The 16,643-nt window shown below is 36.5% G+C and overlaps 1 protein-coding gene across 6 annotated transcripts in view; it reads right to left on the bottom strand.

Annotated features, from left to right (window-relative positions):
* LOC149790217 (uncharacterized) overlaps positions 1-16,643 on the bottom strand; it is a 192,857-nt gene that overhangs the window by 107,465 nt on the left and 68,749 nt on the right. For 5 of the 6 annotated variants that reach the window (XM_089972238.1, XM_089972233.1, XM_089972236.1 and 2 more), the window contains one exon: positions 6,240-6,362. In XM_089972238.1, the coding sequence (XP_089828364.1) occupies positions 6,240-6,362 (123 nt within the window). Of the gene's footprint in view, positions 1-6,239; positions 6,363-15,430; positions 16,445-16,643 lie in introns of those variants that run through there. The other variant, XM_089972234.1, reaches the window with a different exon arrangement.

The raw sequence follows: 16,643 nt of genomic DNA on the forward strand, positions 1-16,643 counted from the left end.
GGAAGAACCTTGTTGTGAAGCAATTCGCCAGGTAAATATTCCGTTAATATTAACATCGATGGAATCGGTCGTCGTTGTCAACCAGGACATGATGGACTTTCCACCTTGATTCATAAATGACAATAATTTTTCTTCAACGATCATCGATGGAATTATCGCTGGCATCCACAAGGTAATTCTTTCAAGGACAACTTTGCCAGCATCTGGACCAATTGCTCTCCAGATGGCTCTATCATCATTGGCATCTCGAACAAAAATTATCGTATGTTTTGCTCCGTAAATAACTTTTCTAAAATGTCTGCAAAATCCAAAAATATGAGATAACGGAATTGCACAGGAAAATCTTCGATCGCCCCCAACTAACATTTTATTTCGTGTGTAAAATCCAAGGTTGTAATTGTCATTAGGTCCCATCACCACAGGTTCGACATCAGCAATATTGGCAGCGGCAGTATGTTCGTGCGGTCGTACTTTATTATACGGGTAACTATCAGGATGATTAGAGTTATCCTTGGCGAACATCATACTAGGACCGGCCGATCTGGTAAAATCATCAGAGTATCTTGCTAGTCCTATGATCGTCGTTGCTATATCAACATTATTCGTGATTGATTCAATCTCTTTTCCATCGATCATGTAAGTGGCATTCTTGAATAATGCCATGATTCCATTGTTAACAAATCCTATCTTATAATTTGCTCCAAAGTTGGTACCATCAGCTGCCTTTACAATTCTCCCAACAAATTCGATATACGCCTCAGATGGAAGAAAATATCTTGTTGTATCGTGGACTTGTATTTCCTTCCGATTTCTTGAATCGGGCTCAACTACATCGTACGAGAAATACTGAAAATCTCGCACTGATGTATCCCTACCTACGGGTTCATCCATGTCAAATACTTCATTTGACACTTGTGCGAACATTTATTATTAATAATATCGTCTAAAACGAAGACCATCACCTGAAACAAAACTTGTATTTGCTAGATTTGTCTTAGCAACATCCTGCGCTAGATTTGTCTTAGCAACTTCCTGCGCTAGATTTGTCATAGCAGCTTCTTGTGCTAGATCATTTATTTTTTTATTTGCTGCGTCGTTTATGACCTTACTAACTTCGGGTGGCATTTCTCTGGTGCTAGGTAATTTGACGGGTTGTTTTTTACGCACTAAACTTAATATTTTATTTTTGATAGCGTTGAAGCCTTTACTAGCCAAATTACCGATACCAGAAACGGCAGTCTCACCTATCTTTCCTATCGCTTTCAACCCAAATTGCTTAATCACGGGTCCAATTTTAGGTATTACTCGCGTGACAAGACTTCCAATGATATCACCGAATCCATTACCGTGAATATATTTGTACACTGGCAATCGAGAGTTTACTATGCGGACCTGATTAGGTCTGCGTTGATGTTTGTGAACAATCATGTTATTTCAATTGTATTGATTTAATCGATGAGTTCATCGACAAACTCTTTATAAATGTGAGAATTGATGATACCGCCGCGAAATAATCGCTGACAAATATCTGATGCTTCGTTGACTACCTCACGGGAGTTATTTCCGGCTCGCTTTCCTCCGATTAATACTTCAAGGCGAGATACATCGTTGACAACACTGTCGGGACAAACTGAATATCCGTGTCCTGTTTTTTTTTCTGGATCCTCAAATACTTCTCCTGACGAACTAGACGACGACGTCAGTGGTGAATATTGTTCTGGTGGAGGTGAGCGACCCCAAGCATCAGGGTGTTCATCTCTCGGAACATTCCATTTTGGTGGAGGTGAAGGTGTTTTTGGTTTCCAGTTTGACGATGTTGGGTCTGGAGGTGGGTCCATATACCAGGGGCGTTCTGTAGGATCTCCCCTTGGATATAATGTAGGAGAGAGAGAAGGATGGCGAATATCAAAGGAGGATGATTCAGAACTTTCACTTTTAGGTGGCGAACCCTTATCTTTGGGTGACGAACTTTTACTTTTAGGTGGCGAACCCTTATCTTTGGGTGACGAACTTTTACTTTTAGGTGGCGAACCCTTATCTTTGGGTGACAAACTTTTACTTTCAGGTGGCGAAATTGCCTTTTTCGCACTCGCAAATCTGTATTTAATAACATCTGATGAAAATTTTCCAAAATTTTCATCATCGTATATTATCGGCTGTTCCAAACTACCAAAATACATTATTGCTAGCCAATCAATTTCTTCAATTTTATCAACATCAATATCTTTTCGCAAAAGTAATCTTTTATTTTCCGGAGAATTATCCGCAGCCATCTGAACTACTGAATCATAGTTGCGGGTTAAATGCAGCATTTTTTCATCCAAATAATTTCTAGCAGATATTTTAGGATTAATTGTAAACAAACTACTAGTCGGTGATAATATATTTTCGGGAACAATTATCGGTTCATCACTCTGATCTTTTTTCATTTTCGATTTTCTTTCTTTTTTCTGTGGTGAAATTTTTTCCTTTGGTCTAGCTCCTAATTCCTCTGGTTGAAATATTGGTTCCTGTGGTTGAATATCTTCCTGTGGTTGAATATCTTCCTGTGGTGCTACTTTTCTTCCTCGTTTTTTAGGTTTTGGTTTCTCCATTTCTTCTCTTTGTGCTTCAGTATAATCTTTTCTCATTTTTGCTGCTCTTTCGAATGCTAAATAAGCTGAATCATCTTTTCTAGCCTGCGGCATTCTTGCATAAATTCTATACAACATAGAAATCCATTTTTTACGAGATTTACATCTGTCCGATCCTATTTCAGTCAAATAATCTTCTCGAATAACAAACGTATCTTCCGCAAATTGACCCATTTTTTCTAGACTATACTTATTAGGATTTACGTTTGTTGTTATCATTTCCCATCCCTCATCAGTAAAATTTTCTCTTAATTCATTGATATCAAACATTTTTGTTTCCTCTTCTTCTTCTGCTCCTCCTCCAGGTCCTCCTCCAGGTCCTCCTCCAGGTTTTTTCCTTCTAGGTCTTGCTCCAGTTTTTCCCTTACGACCTACTTTAAAGGCAATTGCAGGTTGTCCACCCTGTTGCGCTGCTGCTATTGCTAATCGATTGGGTAATGTTTGTGATTGCTCCTCAATACCTTTCAACGCGCGAAAAATTCCACGTTTTCTGGCTTCCTCATCTTCCTTATCTTTTTCGTCACCATATACAGTTTGTTCGATTGTTTTAGTAATTGGCTTCAACCATTTTGCCGAAGTTTCTGAAATTCCATGTTGCATATCTTCGTAACCACGAACATTTCTCTTAAATAATCGTTTTGTCGGAATGAGCTTCTTTAATGCCGCTAATTGCTCTCGCGCTAATCTAGCAGAATGAGGTTCTCCAACTGTGCTAGTTTTCCGACTCATCTTATTTTCAACTATATTGTTTTATTGTAAGATAAAATTAGCATCCGCAACCCAAATCTTGCATTGCACACATCGACAAGAATTATTTTCCTACCCCCCCCCCCAAAAAAAAATTGCTGTTTTTTTTATGCCTGAAAATTGCACTTTGGGTCGAATTTACGCAGATTAATTTGCGTAGGAGGCTTTATTTTTGAAATCTGAGGCTTCTACGGAGAAAGTTTGCGTAGGAGGGTTAATTTTATCTGAGCCACCTGGTCTGTACAACTTCCCTGCTGCTCACATAGCCATATATCCCTGTATAGTATACACATGGCCATACATCTCTGTATAGTATACACATAGCCATATATCCCTGTATAGTATACACATGGCCATACATCTCTGTATAGTAAACACATGGCCATACATCTCTGTATAGTAAACACATGGTCATAAATTCCTGTATACTAGACACATGGCCATACATCCCTGTATAGTATACATATGGCCATGCATACCTGTATAGTATACACATAGCCATACATCCTTGTATATATTACACATAGCCATACATCCCTGTATAGCATACACATAGCCATAGTATACACATGATTTTACATCCCTGTATAGTATACACATGGCCATACATCCTTGTATAGTATCCACATGGCCATGCATACCTGTATAGTATACACATAGCCATACATCCTTGTATATATTACACATAGCCATACATCCCTGTATAGTATACACATAGCCATAGTATACACATGGTTTTACATCCCTGTATAGTATACACATGGCCATACATCCTTGTATAGTAACACATGGCCATACATCCCTGTATACTATACACATGGCCAAGGTATACACATGGCCCTACATCCCTGTATACTATACACATGGCCATAGTATACACATGGCCATACATCCCTGTATAGTATAAACATGGCCATAGTATACACATGGTTATATATCCCTGTATACTATACACACGGCCATAGTATACACATGGTTATACATCCATGTATAGTATAAACATGGCCATAGTATACACATGGTTATACATCTGTTTGGATTTCTTTCCACTCTAAATGACCTATAAACCCTTAAATTTGACAACGAGTTAGTATCCCTGATCTTACAGATACATGATCTGCAAAAAAAACACAATTCTGTACAGTTGTCTGCCTAGTCATATGGGTAGGATAGGTAATGAAAGAAAATATGCTGGGTTCATCTACAGAATTTTCCTGATAATGGGAAAAGAGGCAGGGCTTTAGGTAAAGTATTAGACCCATGGGGATAAGAAAAGAAACATGCCTTGAAGTACATTTTATCTCCCACACTGGGAAAGAAGCCTGCCTTGAAATACAGTAGTTTTCCCATCTTGGCAAAAGAGGCCATGAAGTACATATACAGTATTTCTCCCATCTGGGATGGGAAATTTACCTGCCATGATGTACGTGTACAGTATTTTTTCCATCAGGAAACGAGGCCTGCCATTTAAATTTCTTGAAAAGCATGGGACAGTTTTATCAACAGAAGAAAGAAAAAATTTTTACCATATATTGAAGTAACTTATAATTTTGTATAGGACTGAGAGATGGACCAATCATGTGAGACATAGGCAAACTATTTGGTCACATGACCTTTATGCATTTCTCATGACAATCCTGTTGACTACAATATCACCGGAGATAATCTGATCTCATTGTTCAGTCAACAATCTAAGTTTGGCTCAGTGGATATAATCTGATATCCTTGTTCAATCAACAATCTAAGTTTGGCAGGTGTGTACAGGAATTTAAAATGACTGATCTTTATCAATGTCATGATATTTTTCATTCAAAGTCAATATTAAATCTTACAAAAATAATAGTATAGTCTGCATTTACAATGTTTGTATTTGCAATTCATCCGTAATCACTGCATCAGCTACCTATCACCAAAAAAGGAAAAAAAACAACAAAAATCCTGAATGATTTAGAGTCCAATGTTTCTATTAAAATGTTAAAATGATAGTATAGCAAATAAGTTACATATTTTTATTTTCACCCAATATAAATTATTTTTGTGGTTTTTATGGCTATGGTCCAAAGCACACACTATCATAGACATTTTGTATAGGTTATAGACACTTATGCCCCCCAATAAATGTCATTTTTTTAAAAAAGGTCATAACTCTGACCCATTTTTCTTCAAAATATTAAGTCTTACACCTTTACAACTGTAAACATAGTCCTTAAAAGTTACCTAGTACTTAATCTGTGACTTACAGGACATATGAATGAACATGCAGACACAAATACAGACATGAAATATGTAACCTAATCATAATAAGATTGTTACAGTTGACAAATGTCAAGTAGTTTAAAACTTACTCTACTATTCATGTCTGAAAACTACAAGCATTCTAAAACTTACTCTACTATTCATGTCTGAAAACTACATGCATTCTAAAACTAACTCTACTGTTCATGTCTGAAAACTACATGCATTCTAAAACTAACTCTACTATTCATGTCTGAAAACTACAAGCATTATAAAACTTACTCTACTATTCATGTCTGAAAACTACAAGCATTCTAAAACTTACTCCACTATTTATGTCTGAAAACTACAAGCATTATAAAACTTACTCTACCATTCATGTCTGAAAACTACAAGCATTCTAAAACTTACTCCACTATTTATTTCTGAAAACTACAAGCATTATAAAACTTACTCTACCATTCATGTCTGAAAACTACAAGCATTCTAAAACTTACTCTACTATTCATGTCTGAAAACTACAATCATTCTAAAACTTACTCTACTATTCATGTCTGAAAACTACAAGCATTCTAACACTTACATACTATAATGTCTAAAAACTACGAGCATTCAAAAACTTACTCCACTATGCGTGTCATGCCTAAAACAGTAGCAGCAGTCTTGGGTCGAGAGATTTTCCCAGATCGTACAGTCTCAGGCCCTCCAGGGTAAGAAACAGGTCGTGACCCAGGCAATGGTGTAGACCTGTAGTAAGATATAAAGCTGTCATTACCATTATGTTAGAAGTGTGAATTCATCTGGAATATTTTAACTTATTCTTATATATCATGTGTTACACTTGATTTTTGGATAATCTTTATTTGAATGCATACCTTAAAATACTTGACTAACCAATGTACTCTGAATGATATATTATAAACCTGGCTTGTGTTTAATGGTTCTTGTCAAGGCATTAACATCAGGCTTGTGTTGAATAGTTCTTGTCAAGACATTAACATCAGGATTGTGTTTAATGGTTCTTGTCAAGGCATTAACATCAGGCTTGTGTTTAATGGTTCTTGTCAAGGCATTAACATCAGGCTTGTGTTGAATAGTTCTTGTCAAGACATTAACATCAGGATTGTGTTTAATGGTTCTTGTCAAGGCATTAACATCAGGCTTGTGTTTAATGGTTCTTGTCAAGGCATTAACATCAGGCTTGTGTTTAATGGTTCTTGTCAAGGCATTAACATCAGGCTTGTGTTTAATGTTTCTTGTCAAGGCATTAACATCAGGCTTGTGTTTAATGTTTCCTGTCAAGGCATTAACATCAGGCTTGTGTTCAATGGTTCTTGTCAAGGCATTAACATCAGGCTTGTGTTTAATGTTTCTTGTCAAGGCATTAACATCAAGCTTGTGTTGAACGGTTCTTGTCAAGGCATTAACATCAGGTTTGTGTTTAATGGTTCTTGTCAAGGCATTAACATCAGGCTTGTGTTGAATGGTTCTTGTCAAGGCATTAACATCAGGCTTGTATTCTATGGTTCTTGTCAAGGCATTAACATCAGGCTTGTGTTGAATGGTTCTTGTCAAGGCATTAACATCAGGTTTGTGTTAAATGTTTCTTGTCAAGGCATTAACATCAAGCTTGTGTTGAATGGTTCTTGCCAAGGCATTAATATCTGGCTTGTGTTGGCATAACATCAGGCTCATACTGAATGGTTCTTGTCAAGGCCCCAACATCAGGCTTGTGTTGAATGGTTCTTGTCAAGGCCTTAACATCAAGCTTGTGTTGAATGGTTCTTGTGAAGTCATTAATATCTGGCTTGTGTCGGCATTAACATCAGGCTTGTGTTGAATGGTTCTTGTCAAGGCCTTAACATCAAGCTTGTGTTGAATGGTTCTTGTCAAGGCATTAACATCATGTTTGTGTCGGCATTAACATCATGTTTGTGTTGAATGGTTCTTGTCAAGGCATTAACATTGGGCTGACTCTGGACAGCACTGACCAATGTGTCATGATGAGTTTGACTTGACATGTATGATTCATATATACAATAATAAGGTCACTCTTTCCATGACAAAAAAACCCAATATATACATATATCAGTTTCATTGCAAAGGATATAATGAAACACAAGTTATCATGCAGAAACCAATGGTTTTTCTTTGTGCCACTGCGAACTTAACCTTTACTTCTGTAGCTTGTTTTCTTTCTATATCAGCAATTAAATTATCATATAATGAATAACAGTCTTTTCAAGTGCACTGGATCCAGCAAGGGATGGTGACACATGTGTCAGGGATTGATTAAGATAAATGCAATAAACTGACAACAAACAGTGCAAAACTAGTATCTAACTATCCTGAGCACTTTCAACTCTTAATGAGTCTTTTTCAAAGGCAAATACAAAACATAGACAATGGTTTTTGTGTTTTATTTGTTTGTCTTGTCTATGTTTTGTATTTGCCTTTGAAAAAGACTCATTAAGAGTCGCAAGCACTCAGGCTAGTCAGATACTAGTTTTGCACTGTTTGTTGTCAGTTTATTGCATTATATATATATATATATATATATATATATATATATATATATATATATATATATATATATATATATATATATATATGTATGTATGTATGTATGTATGTATGTATGTGTGTGTGTGTGTGTGTGTGTAAATTAAATTAAAAATTGCTTATCAGTTTGATGCTGTTAAGTAGCATGTAATGGTAGTTATTTTATGTTTTCTAATTTGTGCCTCATTGACCTTGACCTCTGACCTCTAATCAATAGGTTTCTTTCTTGCTCCGTGACAAGCAGTTAATAATGTTTGGTTCCAGAATGTAATCTTACTGTCCAAAATATGTTATCATTTCGTTCTTTCAAAACCATGACCACTGAACACCAAATCAACAGATGTCTTTCTTATGCAATCTGTCCTCAAAGTTTGCTTTGGGGTACATGCTTGGGGTACATGCTGTGGGTATGTGATTGGGGTATATGCTGGGGGTACATGCTGGGGGTATGTGATTGGGGTATATGCTGGGGGTACATGTGATCATCAACTTCAGAAACTGCACAGAAACCTTATTTTTATTCAAAACAGCAGACCGACCAAGTTTAATAAATGTTTGACCCCAAAATCTACACAGATTTCACAATAATGTCATGTTAGATACAAATAAGGTTATGTATAATCTTGCTTAAAATTCCAGTCAAATGCAAACAGCATAAACCCTGATCTGTCATTGCATAATGTGCATGCTGATCAGGGTCTATGTTAAGTGTTCTGTTAATTATTCCTATAAAAAATGCATAGTCCCAGATCTGCCAGCACATTATGAAACTGTAGATTAGTTTGCAATTGAACTCAACTTAAAAGCAAGTACACATGGTATGTCATCTATAACTAATTTAATGGTATTATCCAGAAACTATTTTGTTGTATGAGTCACTGTGATCTTGCCCTTTGGCTTTTAGCTAGAAAGCTACTCTAAAGTAAGCTAGGACTGGTCAGCCTGGTGTCAGGATAATGTGACTGGGTGGGACATCATGCTACATGTCTGCGGCATGATGCCCCAGTGCTAGACATCACTGTAAACTACCACTCTGCAGACATCATAGTGATATGACTGAAAATTGTTAAGGCTACATTAAAAATCCAAATCACACACACACACACACACACACACACACACACACACACACACACACACACATACTCTCTAAACTATGGTGCTGCATCCAGTTTTGTTTAACCATGCCTACATTCCCAAATCAGACAGACCATTGAACAGCTATAGTGCTGCTGCTTAAATATACCTTTATCACCAAGAAGGAATTGGTTGCAGCCTCAAGACCACATACTGTAACAAGAAATTCTGGTTACAGCCTCAAGACCACACACTGTAACAAGAAATTCTGGTTACAGCCTCAAGACCACACACTGTAAGAATATACTGTGGTTACAGACTCATGACCACAAACTGTAACAAACAAATGTGATTACAGACTCATGACCATGCACATGCTGTGAAAAAGAAACTCATGACCACACACTGTAGCATTAGAAACTGTGGTTACAGCCTCATGACCAGGCACACACTGTAACAAGAAATTTTTGACAGCCTCATGACCATGCATGCATTGTAACAAGGAATTGGTTACAGCCACATGACCATGCACACACTGTAACAAGAATTTTTTTTACAGCCTCATGACCATGCACACACTGTAATGAGAAATGTGTTACAGCCTCATGACCATGCACACACCGTAACAAGAAATGTATTACAGCCTCATGACCATGCACACACTGTAACAAAAAACTGTGGTTACAGCCTCATGACCATGCACACACTGTAAAAAGAAACTGATTACAGCCCCATGACCATGCACACACTGTAACAAAAAACTGTGGTTACAGCCTCATGAACATGCACACACTGTAACAAGAAACTGTGGTTACAGCCTCATGACCATGCACACACTGTAACAAGAAACTGTGGTTACAGCCTCATGACCATGCACACACTGTAACAAGAAACTGTGGTTACAGCCTCATGACCATGCACACACTGTAACAAGAAACTGTGGTTACAGTCTCATGACCATGCACATACTGTAACAAGAAACTGTGGTTACAGCCTCATGACCATGCACACACCGTAACAAGAAACTGGTTACAGCCTCATGGTCATAAAATCTTTTAAAATCTTAGAACATTCTGTCATGTGTGTGTGTGTGTGTGTGTGTGTGTGTGTAAACATGTTCACTGATTTTTTCACTGATAGCAAAGACCTGGTTATGTATGGTACAGTATTGCAAAGACCTGGTTATGTATGGTACAGTATTGCAAAGACCTGGTTATATATGGTACAGTATTGCAAAGACATGGTTATGTATGGTACAGTATTGCAAACACCTGGATATGTATGGTACAGTATTGCAAAGACCTGGTTATGTATGGTACAGTATTGCAAAGACCTGGTTATGTATGGTACAGTATAGTAAAGACCTGGATATGTATGGCACAAGGTAGTAAAGACCTGGATATGTATGGTACAGTATTGCAAAGACCTGGTTATGTATGGTACAGTATTGCAAACACCTGGATATGTATGGTACAGTATTGCAAACACCTGGTTATGTATGGTACAGTATTGCAAAGACCTGGTTATGTATGGTACAGTATAGTAAAGACATGGATAAGTATGGTACAGTATAGCAAAGACACGGACATGTATGGTACAGTATAGCAAAGACATGGACATGTATGGTACAGTATAGTAAAAACATGGATAAGTATGGTACAGTATAGCAAAGACCTGGTTATGTATAGTACAGTATAGTAAAGACATGGATATGTATGGTACACTATAGCCAAGACCTGGATAAGTATGGTACACTATAGCAAATACCTGGATAAGTATGATACAATATAGCAAAGACATGGATATGTATGGTACAGTATTACAAAGACCTGGTTATGTAGGGCACAGTATTGCAAAGACCTGGATAAGTAGGGTACAGTATAATAAAGACATGGATATGTATGGTACAGTATAGCATATTAATGTTCATTTTCTCCAAATGGCAGTCAAACACTGAATGCCATGTACAAAACGTATGAGGGTAAATAGGCAAGCAATTTGAATTCAAACTTTCAGGTAAATATTATTGATCTGTCAGTTTCAATGAAATCTTCAAAATTAAGTTTAGATCTGTCATAAATGAAATCAAGATTTAATCTCTGATAAGTAAATCCATACAATATACAGGGAAAGTAAATGGTTCTTGTGTATGCATTTGTTTTTGAATGTTTACTCACAGGGAAGGTTAATTAGTCAATGGATCAGTGTTTTATAAAAATGTGTTATAAAAACCATATAAAATGGAGACTAATGACTATTAAACTAACTGTATTTTTACGAAATAATGTATAATTCACATTTACTGATTTACAGAATGGTCATCTTTATTATCACCATTATATCATATCCTAAAAATAGTTCAAAGTATTAAAGTGCTAACACATAGCATCACCACAATTTTGAGTAACAATTAACAACACCATGGCTATGTCACTGTGGTGTTAACACTCAGCAACACCACACAGACACATCATTGTGTTAACACTTAGCATCACCACATATCTCAGTAACAATTAACAACACCATGGCTATGTCACTGTGGTGTTAACACTCAGCAACACCACACAGACACATCATTGTGTTAACACATAGCATCAACACAATTTTGAGTAACAATTAACAACACCATGGCTATGTCACTGTGGTGTTAACACTCAGCAACACCACACAGACACATCATTGTGTTAACACATAGCATCACCACAATTTTGAGTAACAATTAACAACACCATGGCTATGTCACTGTGGTGTTAACTCTCAGCAACACCACACAGACACATCATTGTGTTAACACATAGCATCACCACATATCTCAGTAACAATTAACAACACCATGGCTATGTCACTGTGGTGTTAACACTCAGCAACACCACACAGACACATCATTGTGTTAACACTTAGCATCACCACATATCTCAGTAACAATTAACAACACCATGGCTATGTCACTGTGGTGTTAACACTCAGCAACACCACACAGACACATCATTGTGTTAACACATAGCATCACCACAATTTTGAGTAACAATTAACAACACCATGGCTATGTCACTGTGGTGTTAACTCTCAGCAACACCACACAGACACATCATTGTGTTAACACATAGCATCACCACATATCTCAGTAACAATTAACAACACCATGGCTATGTCACTGTGGTGTTAACACTCAGCAACACCACATATCTCAGTAACAATTAACAACACCATGGCTGTGTCACTGTGGTGTTAACACTCAGCAACACCACACAGACACATCATTGTGTTAACACTTAGCATCACCACATATCTCAGTAACAATTAACAACACCATGGCTATGTCACTGTGGTGTTAACACTCAGCAACACCACACAGACACATCATTGTGTTAACACTTAGCATCACCACATATCTCAGTAACAATTAACAACACCATGGCTATGTCACTGTGGTGTTAACACTCAGCAACACCACACAGACACATCATTGTGTTAACACTTAGCATCACCACATATCTCAGTAACAATTAACAACACCATGGCTATGTCATTGTGGTGTTAACACTCAGTAACACCACACAGACACATCATTGTGTTAACACTTAGCATCACCACATATCTCAGTAACAATTAACAAGATATCAGGTGGAGTGAAAGGAAAGAAAATTGTGAGCACACAAAGACATCATAAATTTTGATTAAACTAACATGTTCTAAAAACAGAATAATTGTACACTGGTTAAACTAAGATATTTTAAAAGTAACATACTTGTATACTGGTTGTTTGTTAATATAAAGTTTTTTAAATACATTTTGAAGTAAAGCTGTAAATTCCTGAGGAAAGGGTTGGAGATGATGTGATCATAAAACATGAACATGTCATCTTGGACCCTAATTATCCCTCCACCAGCATAGTGGGAATGGAAATGTCACTCATTATTCCATACCAGCATAGTGGGAATAGAAATGTCACTTATTATTCCCCACCAGCATAGTGGGAATGGAAATGTCACTCATTATTCCCCACCAGCATAGTGGGAATGGAAACATCACTCATTATCCCCCACCAGCATAGTGGGAATGGAAATGTCACTCATTATTCCCCACCAGCATACTGGAAATAGAATAATCACTCATTATTCCCCACCAGCATAGTGGGAATGGAAATGTCACTCATTATTCCCCACCAGCATAGTGGGAATGGAAACATCACTCATTATCCCCCACCAGCATAGTGGGAATGGACACATCACTCATTATCCCCCACCAGCATAGTAGGAATGGACACATCACTCATTATTCCCCACCATCATAGTGGGAATCTAATTGTTACTCATTATCCCCCAACCAGCATAGTGGGAATGGAATCATTTATATAATTTTGTCCTTAACTACAATCTAATATGCTTGTAAGTTTGGTATTCAGTGCTCTTTTGCCATAAACATTTCCTATGCGTTAGTCAATTGGACTGAAATGGAACAAAAATGAACATCGGGAAAAAAATACACAGCAAATATATTAGGAGTTTCTCAACAACACCTTTTTCATACATCAGGATTGCAGGCAGTCCAGTACATTCAAGAACATGAAATTCATTCAGAATATTCGATTCTTTTGGACTTGAATAGCACTTTTTATGACTATTTTTTATTAAATTCATAAAACTGTAGGTTTCTCTAACATTTTCATTATAACTTTTATAATTAAATTATTTATTAAGATTTACAAAACATTTTGGTTTACTTTCTTTCTGTTACTTTGTTTATGATCATAGAGTCACCACAGATAAGACTCCTTTATTTTACCCCCATCTGATCCATCTGACTATAATATATTAACCTAGATCCATCTGACTTTAATATTTTACTCCAATTGATGCATCTGTCTTTAATATTTTACCCCAATTGATCCATCTGTCTTTAATATTTTACCCCATTTGATCCATTTGACTTTAATATTTTACCCCAATTGATCCATCTGTCTGTAATATTTTACCCAAATTGATCCATCTGTCTGTAATATTTTACCCCAGTTGATCCAACTGTCTGTAATATTTTACCCCAGTTGATCCATCTGACTTTAATATTTTACCCCAATTGATCCATCTGTCTTTAATATTTTACCCCAGTTGATCCATCTGTCTGTAATATTTTACCCCATTTGATCCATCTGACTTTAATATTTTACCCCAATTGATCCATCTGTCTGTAATATTTTACCCCAATTGATCCATCTGTATGTAATATTTTACATTTTACCCCATTTGATCCATCTGACTGAAATATTTTATAGCATTTAATCCATCTGTCTGTTATACTTTACCCGAACTGATCCATCTGATTTTAATACTTTACCCCAATTGATCCATCTGTCTGTAATATTTTACCCCATTTAATAAACCTGACTATAATATTTTTGCCCAATAAAATATATTCATCCTCATTAGTCATGAGCTGCTAACATAGTAAAGCATCTCCTTAACTTGGACAAAAGTAAAACATGCATCTCCCTTAACTTGGACAAAAGCAGAACTAGATCGCTACGAGTTGGTAAAAATGATCAATTGTAGGAACAATATCTGCATTAAGAAAACTGACTGGACAAAATGTATTATTTTACGTTGCTGATCAGACTTCTACCATACAAATTGTATAATTTAAACGGCTTCTACTTGTACACAATTCACAATTTAATGGGCTTCTACTGGTACACACTGCTCAATTTAAAGGGCTTCTACTCATACACACTTCACAATTTAAAGGGCTTCTACTGGTATACACTTCACAATTTTAAGGGCTTCTACTGGTACACACTTCACAATTTAAAGGGCTTCTACTGGTACACACTTCACAATGTAAAGGGCTTCCACTGGTACACACTGCTCAATTTAAAGGGCTTCTACTAGTACACACTTCACAATTTTAAGGGCTTCTATTGGTACACACTTCACAATGTAAAGGGCTTCTACTGGTAACACTGTGCAATTTGAAGGACTTTCACTGGTACAAACTTCGCAACGTAAAAGGGCTTTAGTGGTACACACTTCACAATTTAAATTGTTTCTACTTGTACATACTACACAATTTAAAGGGCTTTTACTGGTACAAACTTCACAACTTAAAGGGCTTTTACTGGTACACACTGCACAACTTAATGATCAAAATATGACTAGCTAGGAAACAAAGAGTACACTCACATAGTTTGCAACATTATCAGCCCGGTACGCTGCCTGTCAAATACAGCTGGTAAAGTTTGTGTCTCTCCCATTCTTTCCTGATTGTTTCACTTTACTGAATCCAGAACAATCCAATGAAGCACTTAATAATATCCATTTGTGAATTTAAATGATTCATAATTGTAACATTGACCAAAAGTCTATTATCCTTCCTGGCTTGCTTGTACATATATTGAAAGGATGAATGTTTTGCCCTACTTCTCCTATGTCCTCTATTTGAACTGATATGTACATGTGGGTGACAGAAAGATGAAAGTTATTTTAGTGATAGGTCGGATACTGGACATTAGTTAGTACAGTTAGTACAATTTTAGTACAGTAGACATAAACATGCATATTTTCAGTGTAATCAGATACTTGTTTCTGAAAATTACAGGATGAAAACTTGCCATGTTTGAAATCCTACTTTACAAGTCATCACTTGTTTGTTTCATCTAACTACAAATATTTTGTAAAAACCTGAATTCATTCATCAAATCCTCCAATCAGAAGTTCCAGAGAAAACAACCATCAGAAGAATTAAAATCCATACTTCCCAGTCAGAATAAACAGTAGAAAAGCATTTCCCGGTAGAATTTTTTTTTTCTTTCTTGATTACAGATGATCGAGAATAGTGACAGAACTAGGTGACCAACACAGACAAACAGAAGCAACCTTGACATCCAAATCAACTATAGGAAGATATCCGCTGACAGTAAGGTTGAGATCCCAATACACTGTTACCAATGAAAATGAAATTATTCAAACACGTCTAGTACCTGGCTGCCAAGAGGAAACATTTTATCAGCCATAATTATTTCACCGTACAAGATTTCATAATGGTATACAGAAATTATTGGTTATAAATTCCACTTAAATCCTGATTGAATCAGCCTAAAGTTCAGGTTTATCTGATAAGTGATTTCAACTCCAATCCTTTCAACAAGGAACACAGTATTATTCAACTAGTCTTCATAAGATGACATGGTACACAACAGTCAATGCAAGCAATCAAAATGACATGGTACATACAGCCAATACTGGCACTAAAAACATTTTCATTGGTAAAAGGTGGAATGCATGTACAAGTCACTCTGCCATAAGACACGGCTCAATAACTTTAATACAGATCAATTACCAGTCTACTAGAGAGACTGTCCTATATGACTAGGGATAATACTGGCTGACAAATACA

This window comes from Sinohyriopsis cumingii, chromosome 10 (genome assembly GCF_028554795.1).
Source record: "Sinohyriopsis cumingii isolate HCF-2022 chromosome 10, ASM2855479v2, whole genome shotgun sequence".
NCBI lineage: Eukaryota > Metazoa > Mollusca > Bivalvia > Unionida > Unionidae > Sinohyriopsis > Sinohyriopsis cumingii.